Source organism: Metarhizium acridum (assembly GCF_019434415.1).
Source record: "Metarhizium acridum strain ARSEF 324 chromosome Unknown scaffold_574, whole genome shotgun sequence".
NCBI lineage: Eukaryota > Fungi > Ascomycota > Sordariomycetes > Hypocreales > Clavicipitaceae > Metarhizium > Metarhizium acridum.
Window position 1 is genome coordinate 1,198,296 of NW_027094044.1, and position 17,892 is coordinate 1,216,187.

Below are 17,892 nucleotides of genomic sequence, written 5' to 3' on the forward strand. Positions count from 1 at the left end.
CGCCTTGCCCTTGCTGAGTCGAAGTTATTAGTAATGCACATGGGGGTGGAGCTATCGCCCCGACCCCACTTTGGGCCTCTCTACTGGTCCTGGTCGTCTCCCCGCCACATTGGCTCGAAACTGTTTCCAGATGTCCATCGATTTGATGATGACTCTGTCTCCGACAACCATTGTCACCTTTCAATAACGACCAACCTCCCCAGCTACCCCCCGCGGTCTCTCCTCCTCTGCGAGCCGCGACTCTCATTAGCTGCGCGAACCGAGTTCTTTTATTCCCTCGAGTTCTTCGCTGCGTACTCTTTTCTTGTCGCCATTTTGTTTTGTTCTGGCGCATTACAGACTGGTCGATCGATTTGAGCGTCCAAGGCCATTTTTTTTTCGTATTTGCGCAATCGACACACCGCAGTCAGGCTTGAAGCAAATTAATTGCCTTGTCTTTTGACTCTTCATCGTAGCTGAGATCTATTTCATCTTTTGCAGCATTTTTTGGGTCTACGATTGCCCACTTGCCGCCATCATGGGGTTTGTCTGAGCTCCATCCGACCCGAGGAAACATTCTGACCGCCCATCCTAGTGTTCCCAAGTTCTTCAGATGGCTCTCGGAGCGATATCCTGCCATTTCGCAACTCATTGCAGAGAACCGAATACCCGAGTTCGATTGCCTTTATGTTCGACATGCCCTCCGACTGCTCGAATCACTTTCGCGTCCCCGCTGACCTAGGTCCATAGCTCGATATGAATGGTATCATTCACAACTGCACCCACAAGGATGCTGGAGAAGACGTCTCTTTTCGCCTATCGGAGGAGGAAATGTTTATAAGAATCTTCAACTACATTGAGCACTTGTTTGGCAAAATAAAACCCAAACAGCTCTTCTTTATGGCTATTGACGGTGTCGCACCAAGAGCTAAAATGAACCAACAACGGGCCCGTCGCTTCCGTACCGCTCTGGATGCTGAGAAAGCCCGCGAGAAGGCCATCAAAGAGGGTGTTGAGATGCCCAAGGAAGAGCCGTTCGATAGCAATTGCATCACCCCAGGTATGCTTGGTCGCTGTGGTGCTTATCGCCACAATGCTGACAACCATAGGAACTGAATTCATGGCGAAGCTATCGCAACAGCTGCGATACTTTGTCAATAAAAAGGTCTCGGAAGATGCCGACTGGCAAGGGTGCGAAATTGTTCTTTCAGGCCACGAGGTCCCCGGCGAAGGAGAACACAAGATTATGGAGTACATTCGAAACGCAAAGGCACAGCCCAACTACAACCCCAATGTGCGACACTGTTTGTACGGATTGGATGCGGATTTGATCATGTTGGGTCTGCTCAGCCATGACCCCCATTTTTGTCTTCTTCGAGAAGAAGTCACCTTCGGACGGGCATCCAAGACTAAATCCAAGGAGCTTGAGCATCAAAACTTCTACCTCCTTCATTTGTGCATTGTGCGAGAATACTTGGAAATGGAGTTTCAGGAAACTACACCAGGAGGGAACGCTGAGTTTTCCATTTGATCTCGAAAGAGTTATTGATGATTTTATTTTGATGGCTTTCTTTGTTGGAAATGACTTTCTTGCCAAATCTCCCTGGTCTTCACATCAATGAGGGCGCATTGGCAAACATGTTTAAAATCTACAAGGCGGTTCTGCCAACTTGCGATGGTTATATCAATGAGAATGGTGTTATTAACATGGCTCGATTGGACAAGCTATTGACGGAGTTGAGTAAGCTTGAGTTGGTGTCATTTGAAAATGACATTTCAGACGAAAAGTGGTTTGCATCGAAGCAAATGGAGAAGAAACTCGAAGCGAAGACCGGAGGAAGCAACAAGAACGCAAAGACCGGACAGCTGGTCATTACTTCGTTGCAGCGCGATCTGTGGAAACAGAAGATTCGTCCCTTCGTCTCCAAACGTTCCGTCGACGCCTTGGATCTCGGTATAACTCTCAAGGCGGCGGACCGCAAGTTCGCCCAAGACATAGCGGATGCGATGCACCTAGATTGGTCTACCAAGGAAAATGAAAATGGCGATCGCCATCTTGTGTTGTCATTTCCTGCCCGACCGGGAGGTGATGAAGACGAAGATGAGAATGAAGAAGAGGAGGAAGGCAACCTGGCGGCATTCCGTGTCATTAAATCATATGACAAGGCTTTAGTTGTCGATGTGACATCGGAAGAGGCACAGCAGCAGTACGAAAAGCTCTACAATGAGAAATATGCCGGCTGGAAGACCAAGTATTACTTGCAAAAGTTCCCGGAATGGGACCCGGAAAAGTATGAAAAAGAGCAAATCGACCTGTGCCAAAACTATGTCCAAGGCCTGCAGTGGGTGCTCTTCTATTACTACAAGGGTATCGCTTCGTGGCCATGGTTCTATGGCTACCACTATGCTCCTCTAATCTCTGGTAAGATAGATTTCTTCGTCATTGTATGATTTTGGCTTAACAAGACATAGATGTTGCTAAGGGCCTCAACGCGGATCTCAACTTCAAAAAGGGACAGCCTTTCAAACCATACGAACAGCTCATGGGTGTATTACCCGATCGAAGTAAGAAGATTGTGCCCAAGGTGTACCACGACCTAATGACGAACCCGAATTCACCTATTATCGATTTCTATCCTCGCGACTTCGAGCTCGACATGAATGGCAAAAAAATGGACTGGGAAGCCGTTGTTAAGATTCCCTTTATTGAGGAAAAACGACTACTGGACGCTATGGCCACCAAAAATGATCTATTAGAGGACGATGAAAAGTCACGAAACGGATTTGGTGTTCCGATCAAGTTCACGTATTCTGCAGATGTCAACTTCACATATCCATCTCCGCTACCAGGGATCTTTCCCGAGATCCAAAACTGCCGCTGTATTGAGAACATTTTCGACCTGCCTGATATGGAAGGCTTGGAGTATGTCTCAGGCTTGGCCACTGGAGCTTTGGTGAAGGTTGAGGCTTTGGCAGGATTTCCGACGCTGCATACACTGCCTTACACCGCCCAAATCGTGGAAAGCTACGGCATCAACGTCTTCCAGCAGGATAGCAGAAACCCGAGCATTGTTGTCACCCTGACTGATACAAATCAGCGCACGAGTATTGAAGCTTTCAAGGCTAAATTGGGCCAGCGATGCTATGTAGGCTACCCATTTCTCCAGGAAGCCAAGATTATGAAGGTTCAGGACGAGCTCTTCTCGTATGAGCTTGCTGAAAATGGCCAGGATGTGGTCGTCAAGGACCATTCTAATAGAGAAGCTTCTGACTTCTCGAAGGAAGCCGATTATTTGGAGAGTTGGCACGCCAAGCGTCTGGGCGTCATCATTGGACAAGTAGAGTGTCTTGTACATGTGCACATGCTCAAAGGTCTCCTCAAAACTGAAGAGGGCGCGCTAATCAAGGAATACGCCGAAAATCCCAGCGTGCGCAGTGTCTATGCCTCCCAGACCATTGTGGACGAGGTTGTCAACGAAGACGAGAGATTTATCGAGAAGGAAGCTCTTCCCATCGAGGAGGAGCTCCCGCTAGGTACCAGGGCCTTTTTCCTCGGTGAATATGCCTATGGCCGGCCCCTCGAGGTCACTGGGCATGTCAAGGGTAAGACGGAAGTTGTTGTTTCCATTCCGAGAAGTAAAGAACCCGAGTTCTCCAAGAGGATTATTCATCAGGCCGAGCGCACCAATCCTTATACACCATCCTTTGCTGTAGCGAAACAATTGGGCGTGCATCCCTTGGTACTAAGCAAAATCACCTCATCCTATCAAGTAAGCACTGCTGCAGGGCTGAAACTTAATCTGGGCCTCAACCTCAAGTTTGAAGCCCGCAAGCTCAAGGTCCTGGGGTACTCACGAAAGGCGCACACTGGGTGGGAATTCAGCTCCCTGGCAATAAAGCTGATTGCTGATTACATGGTTGCGTTCCCCGATTTCTTCGCAGCCATACAGAAAGAACCACAGAGAAGTGAAATCTGCGAGACCGACCTGTGGAACGACCCTGCTGTTGCCTCGCAGCGCGTCAAGGATGTTGTTGCGTGGTTGAAAAAGCAGGAAACAAGCAAGTTCGAGCGAGTGCCACTCGAGGCTGAGCAACTCGACTCGGAAGTTGTCACGGCTTTGGCCAATGCTGGCGAGCAAGTGTTCCAAGCTTCCCAAGACATTGATATCAAGAAACTCAAGGGCGTCCCGCGAGCGGCAATTTTGAAGCCATCTGATGCAGAGTTGGTTCTTGGCAACCAGAAGTTCAGCTTGGGTGATCGTGTGACCTTTGCTGCTTCGGCCGGAAAGGTACCCATTGCCACACGGGGAACAGTAGCGGGCATCAGTAGAACTGCCACCGCCCTGCTCCTTGACGTGGTGTGGGATACATCATTTATGAGTGGTACAACTCTGGGCGAACGAGCTCCCATGTTCCGAGGTCAAACTGTACCATCTTCATCCGTCTTAAACACGGCCGACAAGCAAGTCATCTCTGCGTCCAGCAAGTCTCAGCAGAAGCGAGCTACATCGACAATATCCACAGGATTTTACGGATCCGTTGGTGTTCCCCAGTACAAGGATGCTCCCGCTCCTGCTCCTTTACGTGGTGGATGGCGTGGTGCTCTCAACGGCAGTGGTCATAGCACTCCCGGACGAAACTCTCCTAGTAGAGGATCTCCTGGTAGAGGTAGAGGCAGCCCGAGCATGGGACCTCAACGCGGCGGCAGCAATGGATCAGCACCCAACCTGCTCCACAGCACACTGGTGTACCGTGATGGCTCCAGCAGGACTCCTCCTCCGGGAGAGACTGCCAACGGGACGACTCGGCGCGGTGGCGGTCGTGGCAGAGGCCGTGGCGGCAGTCACCATGGAACGCCTAGCCCACAGCCTGGCAAATATAGCAACGTCCCACCTCCTGCGAGTCTGGATGGCAACGGTAGTGGACGGGGCCGTGGTCGAGGCAGAGGTCGCGGTGGCGCAAACAGAGGAAGAGGAGGTAGTGGACGGGGAGGAACTACTCCTCCGGCTCGGAGCTAAGGCGGTTTATTTTTCATGTTAAATGTCATGTCGAAAGTAAATACTCGGTCATGTTACGGACAGGGACGGTAAACAGGGTGTTGGACCATTGGAAGGTTGGCGGGGAACTACCGACATAGGTTTATTGTGTGTACTGGGATAGAAATCATGTCTAAATAGCTGGCCATGTGTGTTTACGGTTACCACGTAATGTATGAGATGAAAAGTATCCGATTTCCAAAAGCGGTGAAACTGTTGGTAGTTTGACATGTCTAGGTCGGCGCTATAGTAGCCATACATATCCCGGTATGGACTTGTCGACATCAAGCAACGCAACAACAATGGCATCGTGCGATAACAAATATTTCAGAGCATTTGGTACCACCTCGCGCTAAGAGTACACATACGCCCATATATATAATCAATTATACTCCTTTGCTCCGTTCTAAACCCGTGATTCGACTAGGCCTTCTTGGCCTTCTTCGCATCCTTGGTCTTTACGGCTGGAAACTCAAACTTTTCGCTCACGCCCTTCTCTATAGGGAACCACCGCCCGATAACCTTGTCCATGTTCCACGTAAGCAGACCAACCCACGGCTGGACATTATAATGCAGCTTAAGGGTCACATCGTTGACGCTGGCAATCTTGCCGGAAGGATGGGTGATTTGGTACTTTGGTCGCTGGTTGTTTAGTTTGAGAAGGCCACTGTACCGACTGTTAGCTTTTCTTTGTTTTGCAACCTTTGTTTCTTCCTGACCACAAAGATCATTGTCAGGTATGGCAAGGGAGGGGAAAAAAAAGAGAACGCACCGGCTGGGATCAATCGTCTTGCCTTCCGCGCTGCGCTTGAGCTTCTTCATGGCAATGGGCCCAATGTTCCGCAGGTGGTCAGCGCTGGGGTTCGTGATGATGCTATCCCATATTACGGCTGAGTTTGTAGCGTTCTGGCCCTCGGCGGAGGGCCAATCGGCGGTGACGTATACGAAGAGCTGCTTTGTGTTCCATGTGAAGAGGCTCGAGAGGTCTGCGTCGAGGGAGAACTTGATGATGGCGTATTCTTCCTTTTTGCTGCTGTAGTAGTGAGGGCGGCCTTTGACTCTGAAGATGGTGGCTTGTTAGAGCTCGGCGAGTAGGTGGGAGGAGAAGGGGGTGGAGGTTTACACTTGGATGTTGGTCGGGATGAGGGTGCCGCTGGGGTTGCGGGCGGCGAGGAGGTCGGTTGCGGCGATGAAGCCGGCTAGGACGCAGGCGACTGTTGTGAAGAAGCCGAAGACGTTTTGGATGCGGGTGAAGGACGAGTGCATTTTGGAGGAGATGGGCCGCGCAAGGTGCGGCGCGGCAGGTGAGTATGGCGGTTTGGATGTTGGATGCAAGCTGCGGCCGAGCTTGACGGGTGGTTTGGCATGAGGTTGCGGGAGGACACGTTGTGGGGAGCTTGTCAATTGAGAGGGATCTTGGCATCGAAGTTGATGGGTCCCACTTGAGACCTGTTACTGCAAAACACCATAATCACGACCAGGTTTCCTTTAATTTCGACTTCCAAACATCTTATCTTGCTACGTAGGTAGATGGCTGGTTCCTTTTCATGCCCAAATACTCCAAGTTCAGCCATAGCTACGGAGTTTCACCACTGCTGCCTTTGTAGATGATGCACCAAATATCTCCTGCCAGTATTCCCTAGTCTTCCTGATCGGTATGCCGTCCGAAATGAGGATAACGCTGTTTTTGCTTCAGAGGATGTGGTTAATTGGCAGTGGCTCGGTGAGATGTTTGCCTTTGTATCGGGACCTGTGAAACGTTGGGATGCGGCTGAATTGAGCGATAGAAGGGGACCGAATACACCTCCTTTACGTCGAATAGGGGCATGGCTGCGTCATAAGTTCGCACAGCCTTTTTTTTTCTTCGCACCCTAGAATATCGCCTTGAGTTCGGTCCAAGGTCCCAAGAGCCTCATGGGAGGAAATAAGAATGATGAAGATCTATATCCACTTATGTATTCACCAAGTGGCAGACGTCGATATGTCCATGCAAAACAAGATAATCCAGCCTACCACGACGTCAGCCTCTACGTTGTATTTGACCGCCCTCTTTGGCCGTGTCGAGAAACCTAAAACGGGAGAAACTCGTGCCATTCCCGCGGAGCCATCATCTCCATCATACATCACCGCAGTCACAATCGGCCAACTCTCTCGCCGTCCCCAGAAACTCCGTACTCACGAAAACATGCGCACCACTGCCCGCCACACTCCCAGCATGCATCGTACCAACATTCGAAAACACTCCCACGACGACGTCACCGTCCTCCGCCCACCACAAACCACCCGTAAAGCCCAACACGCCCCCAAAGTGCCCATTCCAATAGTTGCTCCCGCCCGACCCGGCAAACTTCATCCTGAACAATCCGTGGCCCATCTCACTGCCCGGCGTAGCAGCACCTACCCACTGCTTCATCGTTCCCAAAGACTCTGGTTTCAGTAGCTTCCCGTCGCGAAGGGCCAGCCCAAACTTTACGAGATCCGAGGCGGAGCTGAGCATTCCGCCCGCCGTCCACTCGACTGATAAATTGGACGTCGTGGCATCGAGCAAGTCACTCCTGACGAGTGGGAAAGAGGGGCATATACCCGCCGTCGAGCGAAACATGTCCGTCACCCAGTGGTATCGACTCGGCACATGTCCCCTTGCGGCCTCAAACCCTTCGAGGTAAATGTTCCCCAAAGCCAGCGGCTCTAGAACTCGCGCCCGTATCTCGCTCTCCGCCGTATTGGCTGTGATTTTCTCAATGACAAGGCCCAGAAGCGTGTAATTCGTATTGGAGTAATACCACTCCCCGCTCTTGGGCGCTGTTTTCTTTGGCCTCCGGATATATCCCAATGGCTCCGTTTTGGTCCATACGTGCGCCGGAACAAGGTGCCTGCCGCGGCCATGCGCAATCCATTCGGGGTCGTCTTCCCAGCTGTCTATTCCTGCTTCGTGGCGAAGTAATTGGGAAATACTTGCGTTTGCAGCGTCATCTATATTGGCGTAGGTTTCTGGGGAGAGGTAGCGAGAGACAGTGTCGGACAAGTTCAGCTTGCCCTCCTCGATGAGTTGCAGGATGACGGTTGCGGTGAATACTTTGGTGATGGAGCCGATGCCAAAGAGGTGAGAGGGCTGGATGGGCTGTGGCGTCTGGAGATTGGCGTGGCCGGCGGTGAGGGCGTGACAGGTGCTAGGGGTGAGAATGGCGGCAGAGAGCCCAGGCGTAGAGGTCTCTGATATGTGCGTTTGGAGGATGTTGGTGAGCTTTGCGAGGAGGTCATCTTTGGACGGCATGGTGGAAGAGGAGGTCGCCAAGTATATGAACGAAGAGGGGAGTAACTGGGGCTGGCTGTCTTCGCCGCGTAATCGATTGTTGATGACGGGCTCGCTGAGAGTTGGGGTTGTATTTACATAATGAGGATCTGGGAATGTAGATGCGGGTGTTGAGGGGTTTCGCACTCGGCTGTAAGCCCTTCGGCCATTTAGGTGCTTTCACACAGCTTTGCAAGACAAGCCACTTACAAAATATTCACCACACGCATAACACAGAAAAAGCAGAGAGCAGGATTTTTGCTAAACGCTACATATTCTCCATAGAAATCCATCCTCCCGCCCTTTCCTATTACAATCAATATAATACAGCCAACAAGAGTTTCCGCCATTATGCCCGTCCTATCCGTACCAAATAAGGCCAAAAAAATTAAAAAAATTCAGCTAGGCAAGTACGCACTATGTTGTCTAGCACACGCCCATCTTACATCAAGTTCTTGAAACCAGCCTTACGGCAGCTGGCAACAAGCGACTTGACTTCCTGCGCACGAGCACGAGTGGTGACCATGAGCGCGTCCGGCACGTCGACGATGACGAGGTCGTCGACACCGAGACAGGCGACAAGACGGCCAGAGCCGGGAACGACAATACCACCGGGAGCTTGTTGGGCAACAACTACAACTAAGTTAGTGCGTGAAATTGTAGAGGATGACAAGACATGACAACGTACCTAAGTTGCGGTCACCAAGAATTCTCGGGGAGTTGGCCTCGGCGGGAAGCATTTCGGCGAGGGAAGAAAAGTCACCGACGTCGTCCCAGCCTGTAACATGTTAGCGTGAGTTCTGTGTTAGTGAGACATATATGAGCACATCTCACCAAAAGTAGCGGGAATAACGGCAACTCTGCCTTCAGCGGCAGCGGGCTCAGCAATGGCATTGTCAATGGCCACCTTCTCCAACGTAGGCCACACCTCGTTGAGGATAGTCTCTCGCTGCGTCTTGTCTTCCCAAGCCTTTGCAATTCTGGTCAAGTCATTGTGCAATTCGGGCTCATACTCCTTCACTAGGTCCATCAAAGTAGAGGCCTTGGTGACGAACATACCCGCATTCCAGCGGTAGTTACCGGATGACAGATATTTGGCGGCAGTATAAGCATCAGGTTTTTCCTTGAACGAGCTGACCAGGCGGGCGGAGGGAGCGTTAGGAACATCCAACTTGTCACCCAGCTTGACGTAGCCGAAACCAGTGGCGGGGTGGGACGGAGCAATGCCAATGGTAACAAGGAAGCCCTCCTTGGCGACCTTGACAGCCTCGGTGACCGAGTTGAGGAAGGCATCCTCACCAGCAATCATATGATCGGCGGCAAAGGATCCAATGACGGCATCCTGGTCACGGTGCAGGAGAATGGCGGCAGCAAGCCCAATGGCAGCCATGGAGTCCTTGGGACCAGGCTCAGTGAAGAGGTTGTCGGACTCGAGCTGAGGGAGCTGGGTCTGAATGGACTCGGAGTGGCATGGTCCGGCCACAACAGTCATGCGGGATGATCCCGCAAGAGGGACAAGACGGTGCCATGTCGACTGGAGCAAGCTGCGTCCGGAAAGATCAATATCCAAGAGGAACTTGGGGTGGTTTTCACGGGATAGGGGCCAGAGACGAGTACCAGCACCACCAGCAGGAATGATGACGTAGAAGCCTGGGATTTCACGGTCCATGGCGGGCACAGTTAGCTGTGGGCTGGGTGAAGGCGGAGGGATGTATCTCATGGCCGGAGATAGCTTAGGCAGAGGGTGAGGACTGAATGACCGGAGGGAGCCATCACCACCAGGGGTGAAGACGGAGAGACCAGTGCTGTCACGACGACCCTGTTGGTGCGCGTCAGTGTTATTGTCCCACGAATTGCAGGAAGACAGTGGAAATCTATCCTGACACAAATGCTCAGTATCAACCTACCATGACAGTCTCCCTTAGGAGCTGGCTGATCTCGGTGTTAGACTGGCGCAGCTGGGCGCACTCCTGGCGCAGTTCGGACATTTCCTCATTCTACATGGCGGACATGATTAATGACTTGGATATATTCATCAGATTGTTGTGAATTGGTGATATGCGGCGTCTTGTGGCGTGGTGTACAATTATCCCCTTTCACCGGGAACCCCTGAGCGACGTGTCCGAAATAAGAACTCACCTGCTTCTGGACCACCTCCATGATCTTGGCCAAAGCGGCCTCAATGCCTGTCTGCGCGGCCATTGTTTCGCTGTTTTTATATCAAAAGAAGCAGGCACAATGAAATGAATCGAAAATGACTGACACGTAACGAACGGACAAGTCTAGCTCAACAGGCCAAGTGATGAGCAGATCAACACGCAAAGGGGTAGAAAGGTGAAGGGGTAGGCAGTGTGGCTTCTCTCGAGATCGCGATGGAGAAAAAAAAAGTGGAACACGTTTGACAACATTGGAAGCTCTTGAAGTGGCATTTCTGGGGAGGCGTACTGACCGGTGGACCCCTGTTCCTCTGTCTGCAAGTTCCTACAGTGCGCTTTTGTCCCTGTCAATCCCTCGGTGTCCCTCAATACCCTGGATTCGGTCCATTTGCCCCACGTTCCTCCACCCGCTGCGTGGCTTGGTTGGCATTTCCAGATGTCTTTTGTGTCTTTTGTGCCTCTCTGTATTACAATCATTTTGCAGTTTCTGCTGGGCATTCTCTGTTTTGGTAATATTATTGGAACAGCACTCCGTAATAAGCTGCCAATCAAACCAGTGACCCATCCTCCCTCATTCTGCCTATTGTATTCCTCATGGTCTCATGCCCACAGCCGTCCGCTTTGTCCTCTGCGGAAATGCGATTCACGTGAGCAATCATGGGTACCTTGGTTGCTTGGAAGCCAAGCTTGTTGCTTGTCCTGCGCCTCTACCCTTACAAAGCGCCCAGCCAGGTACCCACGAATTGTGTAGCCCCACACCTGCCGCTGTCGTCGTTTTTAACTCCCCATCCTCTTGACACCGTTTTTGACACCTGGGTCGCAGCTGCAGGCAGCTGTGCATATGGCGGTATAGACAAAGATGCCGTATTTAGCTGCTGCCTCCCAAGAAGATGCCTTGAGCCGCAGTTTCAACACTTCATGCCCACCATGCCACAGGCGAACAAGCGGTCGCGACCGTTAAACCATGCCAACCCTTCAAGCCCGCATATCAAGCGTGCAAAGTTTGCACCGAGAGAATCCATCGAGTCGGAAGATGAACTCTACAGAGGCTCTTCTCATGCGCCCAAGAAACGAACAAACTTTTCCGCCTTGCCCAGTCCAAAACGACAGCCATTTTCACGGGGTGATATCCCGCGCACACATTTCACCAAGCCCGCGAAAGCGCACATAATGACTACTACGACTACCCATGCTAGCATTCCCGACTTGCATGTGAGGAGAGCAGTGTCGGGGAAGGATATCTACAATGAGGACGACGACCAACGTGGGAAGTTAATCCTCCAGCAAGATGGTAACTCCGCAACGCTTGTACCAAAATTCCCAGCGGAGGAGAGCCCTCCATTGCAATGGATGAGGGTCCCGTTGGACAGCATTACCTCCGTAGAACATGCTATGAGCAGCAGCCATTATGTTCGAATACTACGGCCGCGGGGTAACGAGTTTGAGGCAAACTTGTGGCTGGAATTTACCGATCACCGAGACGTATTTAGCCTGGTGCAAGCAGCTTCTCATGTCAAAACGACCCCCTGCTCCTCGTGAGTTTTCGCCACCTTGCTGAAAACTAACTTTGTTTGCTGATGTCAATATCACCCAGTGAGAATCTCAAAGTTAGATGGCAAAAGGCCTTTGATTTAGCCTCAGTGTATGCAACGCAGAATACCAGACAGATCTCGAACAGTACTACCTCTGGGTTGGAAACCAGTCCACCACGTGCAACGACGAAACCCCTCGAGCAGACAGAAGTTCAGAAGGAATCACCTCGCGGACCACGGCGGGAAAGAATAGTCGAGAAAATGGTGAAATCTGCATCAGTCGAACAAGTTCAGGCTACCGGCGATTCCAAAGATGAGGATGTCACTATTTCACCGGCCCCTACCACCCGTCGAACCAGAAGGTCTTCACCTGCCTCTATTACGCGAGATCCGAGTCCTGACCGATGGACTGATCAGAATCCAGCCTGGCGGAAAAGTTGGCACAAGTCCCTTATTTTTCCTCCTACTGGCAAAAATAGGGCAACTGTTGACGATGACGATATCCTGAGGCTTGATGAAGGTGAATTTCTAAATGATAATTTGATAAACTTCTACGTGCGATATCTTCAGTTCAAGCTGGAGAGCGAGCGGCCCGAACTGTTGAGCAAGGTGTATATTTTTAGCACGTTTTTCTTCGAGAAGCTGAGATCAATCAGAGGCAAGGTTAACTATGAGGGCGTGAGAGCCTGGACAGCAAAGTTCGATTTGCTTTCGTACGACTACATTGTGGTCCCCGTCAATGAAACTGCTCACTGGTATCTGGCAATAATCTGCAACACACCCAATGCTGTCAATGGCATGCCTGAGGATGATACAATTCCCCGAAAAGAGGACACAACACCTCCGGGGATAGCATTGGATGTGCGAGACAAGTCAGATGTCTCAATACACAGTGACGATGCCAGCACGTCAATCTCCAAAGAGCCGGTTGATTTGGAGCCTCCCACCTCTTCAAGGACCCTGCAAGAATCGTCACCAGCCCCGAAAATTGCAACGTCACATAATAAGCTGGCAGCGGCGTCGCATGTTGATCCCAGGTTACCAAGAATAGTCACACTAGACTCTTTGGGGAACCCACATGCAGCCACTTGTCGAGTCTTGAAAGAATACCTCATAGCAGAGGCAAAGGACAAGAAAGGCATTGATTTGGCCATGGTTCCCACCGGAATGACTGCTAAAAAGATTCCAGAACAGGATAACTTTTGCGACTGTGGTGTCTTTATCCTTGGTTACATGGAAGAGTTTTTGAAAGACCCTGCCGAGACTGTCCGCAAACTGTTCCAGAAAGAGCCAGTAAAGTGGGATATTCGGCCGTCTCTTTTGCGTGATCAAGTGCGCGATCTCCTGTTCAAGCTACAAAAGGAGCAACAAGAGCGACTAGAAAGGGAAAAGGCCAAAAGAAGACTGGTGTCCGCCAAGAAGAAGAAAAAACTGACTGCCGCCCGAGCGGCAAATCAACTGGCTTCTTCTCCAACTACTGTAAGGGAAAAATTACTACGGAAGCAGTCAGATGCCAACGCCATCCCGGCACATGTGTCAAGAACACTAGTGGGAGATGGTTCACGTAAAGCTGAACCTGATACAACTAGGTCGCCGCTGACAAAGCAGCTTCCTGGTGATGACAATGAGGTGAAGCTAATCAAATCTCCCAACGGCAACCCCAGCACTAGCAATACCGGCCCAGACGATGTGTTCTACTCGGCGCCATCATCGCCAAGTCGAAGACCAGCAGCTCACAATGCCGACAAGACCAAACCGAAAGAACTGGCTACGAAACCTACAGGCTCGTCTCAGCAAACGCTTGACGATTACCTGACGCACAGACTTCCCGGCTCCTCATCTGAAGTCGAACCTCAAGTCGCAATGACCACGCCAAAGAGACAGAATCTAGCATCTGTTGAAACAGTCGATTCTGAAGACGTTGTTCTTATTTCACCTCAGGTGGTCACTAGACAAGAATCTGAGCAACTTGAGTCGTCACCGACATTGGTCCAGCCGTTGCGATCAAGCCAAAGCTCGTCGCCTAAGAGATCGAGGGCCCGATATGACGGTGTTGAGAGGGCGGTGGATCTTACGTGAAGCATGTTAGGTGTGGAAAGCACTATTGCTGTTTGTTTGTGATGGAGAAGTAAGAGAATTGAGTAATGCTTAGAAAAAGGCCTCTAGCTCCTGTCAGATTCTTGTTATTTGATGAGATAGATCGGTATTTCTGCATAGCGTGGGTTGGCTTTTAACAATAATTCATGTGTTGATGGATGCGAGCATTGAGGGACCCAGGTGCTAGCTCTTTTGTTTATAGATTATGATAATGTGATATCTAGCGATTTTCTTGTAACGACTGTACACTCTTCTCTTTGAAACGAACCTGAAAACTTCTTACCCGTTCCCATGAGGCGGAACACAGCGGTGCCCTCTTCCGCATTCAATTTCTATTCCTGGCGCCAAAGGTTGGGCTTTTGTGTCATTTCTGGGGCACGAGATGTTTGTTTCTCCAAATTGGAAGTTCTTCCTACTTGACTCAACCTGATGTCACGGCAGGAGTGGCGGTTAGTGTACGACCGGATACACAGAGCTCACATATGTAACTAGTAGCTTAATAAGGCGCCAATCTTGGCACCAACTTATTCACTCAGGGTAGTATTACCTCTTATCTTCTAGTGCGTACTCGGAGATACCCATGTATTTATCTGCAAATACATGCGTACGTGTTCATTAATGGAAGCATGTGAATGCTCGGTACCAATCTCATTCCAAAGTATAATAGTTGCCGCAGTCATCTTACAAAAGCAACTATCGCTGTACAGCGTCCTGCTTGTCAACCACATCCTTGGGAGCAAATGTACGCTCCAAACTACCCAGCCAGTGATCGTAACCCAAGTCTTTGTCGAATCCCTCAAGCTTCGGGATAAGGTACTCATTCAAAACAATGGCGTCTTCACCAGATCCCTTGACCCAATATGCGCGAGCACCGTTTGTTGGTTCCACGTACTTCCAATCCTTTGCAAAGGGCCCTGGCATGTAGCCTTTTCTGTTCTTGACACGGTGGATCACACTGGGGTGAACTTCCTCGTTAAACTGCTTGTACGGAATACGCTTCTTCTCGTTGCCAATTTTTTCATACGCCTTTGTCTCGCCCGGAATTCGATGATAGGCCGGTCTGGCCGTGGACACCAGCGATGGCAGCCACCACATGCTCATGAAGGAGTTGGTATCTGCGAGCTCACCGTCGCTCCACGCAATGGCCTTCCAGGCGGCAGACAAGTCGCGAATATTCTTGTTTTTCGTGTCAATTCCAGAAATGCCTATCCGGAAGAGAATGTATTTCTGCAAAGCGGTGCCACTAAGTTGCAGAAGCCCAAGGAGCTGGTCACACATCCAGGAGAAGGCGATTTCGTCGATGCTGTTTGTGTCGACTGACCCTTGGCTGTGACCCCCTACATCGGAGTGATAGCCTGGGAACCAACACTGCTTTAGGTTTACTTTTGGTGTTTTGCCCCCTTCCTCCATACACGTTGAGTCGATATGCCACAATGTAGGGGGGAAGTTCCCCCGGCTTTCGTCTAATGCGAGTGCGTGAAAGGCATTCTCAATCTCTGAAATGGACGGGATTAGTATATTTTGCCCCTCTTTGGCAAAGTTTTCATTAGTAGGACGAGTTTGAGTCGGGCTTACTTGGACTAAGCTTTGTGGAATGGAACGTGGTGTCCTCTCCCGCCTGTCCAAACCAATTCGGTCCTCCGACGCTACCGACTGTGTCCCAGACTCCAACTACCTTGATTTTGACATGCAAGTGGGCAACCTTGCGGAGGTGTTGGAGGCGAGTGCCGTAGGAAGGGGCCGGGACACCTTTTTGCGGAGGGACGGTGCCGAGTTCACCTGGGATGAGAGGCTCATTTGCCCACGTCGTCTCGTCGAAAGCCTGGTTTCCTCTGTTTTTGTACGCGCCGTATATCTCAAAGAAGTTGTCCATGAGCAGCGGCGTGAGAAGGCCTACTTGGCAGATGACACCGGCCAGAGAGCGGGCCGTGTAAGCGCCCCGGGAGAAGCCAAAGATGAAGATTTCGTCTCCTGGTCCCCAGTTGTTCGAGAGGTAGTTGTACGCTTCGCAGACGTTTTCTGCGAGACTCCCGCCAAAGGCACCTACAGCACGTTTAGGCGATATACTCGCATCGAAACCGTGTTACGTACCTTGGCGAACTTTGTCGACATATGTCAAGGAGCCCGTACCAACACCGGACTGGTAGTATACCACCTGTGGTATCCTTTCACCAGTCGTGGAAATGCCGACATTGGAAATCACACGGCACAAGCGAGCGACGTTACTGGAGTAGTCGTCGGTTCCTTTATCGACGCCGCTGAAGGTCCCGTCGCAGCACACAATGAGCCGCTTCTTGACGTTGCCGGAGAATTGCACCGAGGTGCATGCGTTGCATTCAGAAGTCATGATGCTATACAATGGATGTTTCGGTTGAAGTAAAGGGATGGTGATTTTACAATCATACTCGACATGATGGACATTGTGACATGGGATATCGTCAATATATCGCTTCTTGAGGTGCTTGCCACCTTCACATTGGTTTCGGTTCAGCCGTGAAGTGTAAGTCAGCCCAATGCGTAATGGACCAGCCACAAACAACCAAAAGTAACAAAACTGTGTGTTGCCCGAGGCAAAGGCCACCGAGGTTGACTCCAGCCACCCCAGCAATTGATTGCCGTGGAAAACTGCCAGCGCGTCTCTCTGCCAATCGTCTACGCCGCACACTGTAAGCTGACTGCGCCCGAAGTAGATCGGCACATTCCTGGCTCTTCAGCTTCCCCATAGTGTCCTCGTCCATTGATCTTGCGGTAGCTGAGCGAGTGGGTGGCGCACCGGAGCGCCCCAGAGTAACTCGATGAATGGCCAGGAAACGCCTGCTGTGGCATGCCGGAGGCTTTGCCAGATGAAACAGATTTTTATTCATAACCTGTACTGGGTCGCCCGGTAGCCCGAAGAACACGTTGGGGCCGCGGTTGAGATTGCATGTCAATATACGGGTGGCGTTCGGCGCAGAATGCGAAGCTTGGTACAATCCGGACGCAAAGGTCATGGGGTCTGAGACGAATTTTACCGGTGAGGCCGTTCTTGGATTCACAGGATAGTTGGAAGACGTATATTGCGATGCTGATAATGAGCGTCGTCGTGGACCTATCAGGCCCTGACATGGACTCGGGCGATGAGGAATATGTGCGGATCGAGCGAATGCGTATTGACAATGAACATGAGGGGCCAGTTCTTGACATTTTGTTTCGAAGCACAGCAGTCTACCTGGTTAATTCGTTTGTTGACCATCGCATTCATACACCCTATCCAGAAATGCCTTGGAACTTATCGTTTGTAGTTGGGAACAGGATGGACTGCAAGTACAGAAATTTCCAAAGGTGCGATGGCGTTGATAGATGATGATTTCCCTGGCCAGTGCGCGGGAATATATTCAGACCATAAAAGAATGGCTTTCAAATTTTTGCGTCACTACTCCGTATTGAGATTGATATTGATCATCAATCTGGGATCTCGTAGATAGATGGTCACTCAAGGCATGGAGAAGCTGGGAGGGCCGACTGGAGGAATCGTTTGGATGCTGGAGTGTCATTGCCATGCTACTTCGATGCCCTTTAACAATGCTTCTGGACATCTGTCGTCACGAAAATACTTTGTTAGGACAAAAGCTATTATGCACCGAGCAGAGAGATGGAAGGAAGCAAAAGTCCCAACGGCGAGGCTCCCGACTCCTGAGAGCTGTTGTGGCTCCACTTTGTCTCGCTCGCTTAGGTCATGGAAGAGCCTTTCGTCTCCTTTGTTGTTATTATTTCTATTATTCAAAGTATTTTTTGTTTATAATGAAGAATCGGCAAAGTTT

At 50.7% G+C, this 17,892-nt stretch overlaps 7 protein-coding genes across 8 annotated transcripts; 3 read left to right on the forward strand and 4 right to left on the reverse strand.

Moving 5' to 3' along the window:
* Positions 1 to 139: 139 nt before the first annotated feature.
* On the forward strand, positions 140 to 1,510 carry exo2_2 (exonuclease II Exo2; the record flags this gene model as incomplete). Of its 2 annotated transcripts, XM_066122230.1 has the most annotated exons (4): positions 140 to 522; positions 575 to 668; positions 730 to 1,039; positions 1,089 to 1,510. In XM_066122230.1, exons 1-4 carry the CDS (start codon positions 518 to 520, stop codon positions 1,508 to 1,510), a joined length of 831 nt encoding a protein of 276 aa, XP_065972857.1. In that variant the 5' UTR covers positions 140 to 517. The 2 variants fall into 2 exon arrangements, with proteins under 2 accessions (XP_065972857.1, XP_065972858.1); XM_066122231.1 differs by having other exon boundaries at positions 575 to 1,039.
* Positions 1,511 to 1,560: 50 nt separating this feature from the next.
* On the forward strand, positions 1,561 to 5,649 carry exo2_4 (exonuclease II Exo2; the record flags this gene model as incomplete). The annotated part of the gene is made up of 2 exons (XM_007814144.2): positions 1,561 to 2,401; positions 2,452 to 5,649. 2 exons carry the CDS (start codon positions 1,561 to 1,563, stop codon positions 4,995 to 4,997), a joined length of 3,387 nt encoding a protein of 1,128 aa, XP_007812335.2. The 3' UTR covers positions 4,998 to 5,649.
* Positions 4,063 to 6,377, reverse strand: SPC3_2 (Signal peptidase complex subunit). The gene is made up of 2 exons (XM_007814145.2): positions 6,139 to 6,377; positions 4,063 to 6,075 (listed from the first exon to the last, which is right to left on the reverse strand). Exons 1-2 carry the CDS (start codon positions 6,279 to 6,281, stop codon positions 5,439 to 5,441), a joined length of 780 nt encoding a protein of 259 aa, XP_007812336.1. The 5' UTR covers positions 6,282 to 6,377; the 3' UTR covers positions 4,063 to 5,438.
* A 272-nt stretch (positions 6,378 to 6,649) lies between these two features.
* Positions 6,650 to 8,499, reverse strand: J3458_020778 (uncharacterized protein). Its single transcript, XM_007814146.2, has one exon. The coding sequence runs from the start codon at positions 8,287 to 8,289 to the stop codon at positions 7,132 to 7,134; it is 1,158 nt and encodes a 385-aa protein (XP_007812337.2). The 5' UTR covers positions 8,290 to 8,499; the 3' UTR covers positions 6,650 to 7,131.
* Positions 8,500 to 8,550: 51 nt separating this feature from the next.
* On the reverse strand, positions 8,551 to 10,796 carry J3458_020779 (uncharacterized protein). The gene is made up of 5 exons (XM_066122232.1): positions 10,447 to 10,796; positions 10,215 to 10,304; positions 9,142 to 10,126; positions 8,996 to 9,085; positions 8,551 to 8,940 (listed from the first exon to the last, which is right to left on the reverse strand). Exons 1-5 carry the CDS (start codon positions 10,507 to 10,509, stop codon positions 8,750 to 8,752), a joined length of 1,419 nt encoding a protein of 472 aa, XP_065972859.1. The 5' UTR covers positions 10,510 to 10,796; the 3' UTR covers positions 8,551 to 8,749.
* Positions 10,797 to 11,202: 406 nt separating this feature from the next.
* Positions 11,203 to 14,350, forward strand: J3458_020780 (uncharacterized protein). The gene is made up of 2 exons (XM_007814148.2): positions 11,203 to 11,998; positions 12,058 to 14,350. The coding sequence occupies exons 1-2, from the start codon at positions 11,382 to 11,384 to the stop codon at positions 14,072 to 14,074; spliced, it is 2,634 nt and encodes an 877-aa protein (XP_007812339.2). The 5' UTR covers positions 11,203 to 11,381; the 3' UTR covers positions 14,075 to 14,350.
* A 435-nt stretch (positions 14,351 to 14,785) lies between these two features.
* Positions 14,786 to 16,795, reverse strand: J3458_020781 (uncharacterized protein; the record flags this gene model as incomplete). The annotated part of the gene is made up of 3 exons (XM_066122233.1): positions 16,184 to 16,795; positions 15,668 to 16,135; positions 14,786 to 15,588 (listed from the first exon to the last, which is right to left on the reverse strand). Exons 1-3 carry the CDS (start codon positions 16,437 to 16,439, stop codon positions 14,786 to 14,788), a joined length of 1,527 nt encoding a protein of 508 aa, XP_065972860.1. The 5' UTR covers positions 16,440 to 16,795.
* Positions 16,796 to 17,892: the final 1,097 nt, after the last annotated feature.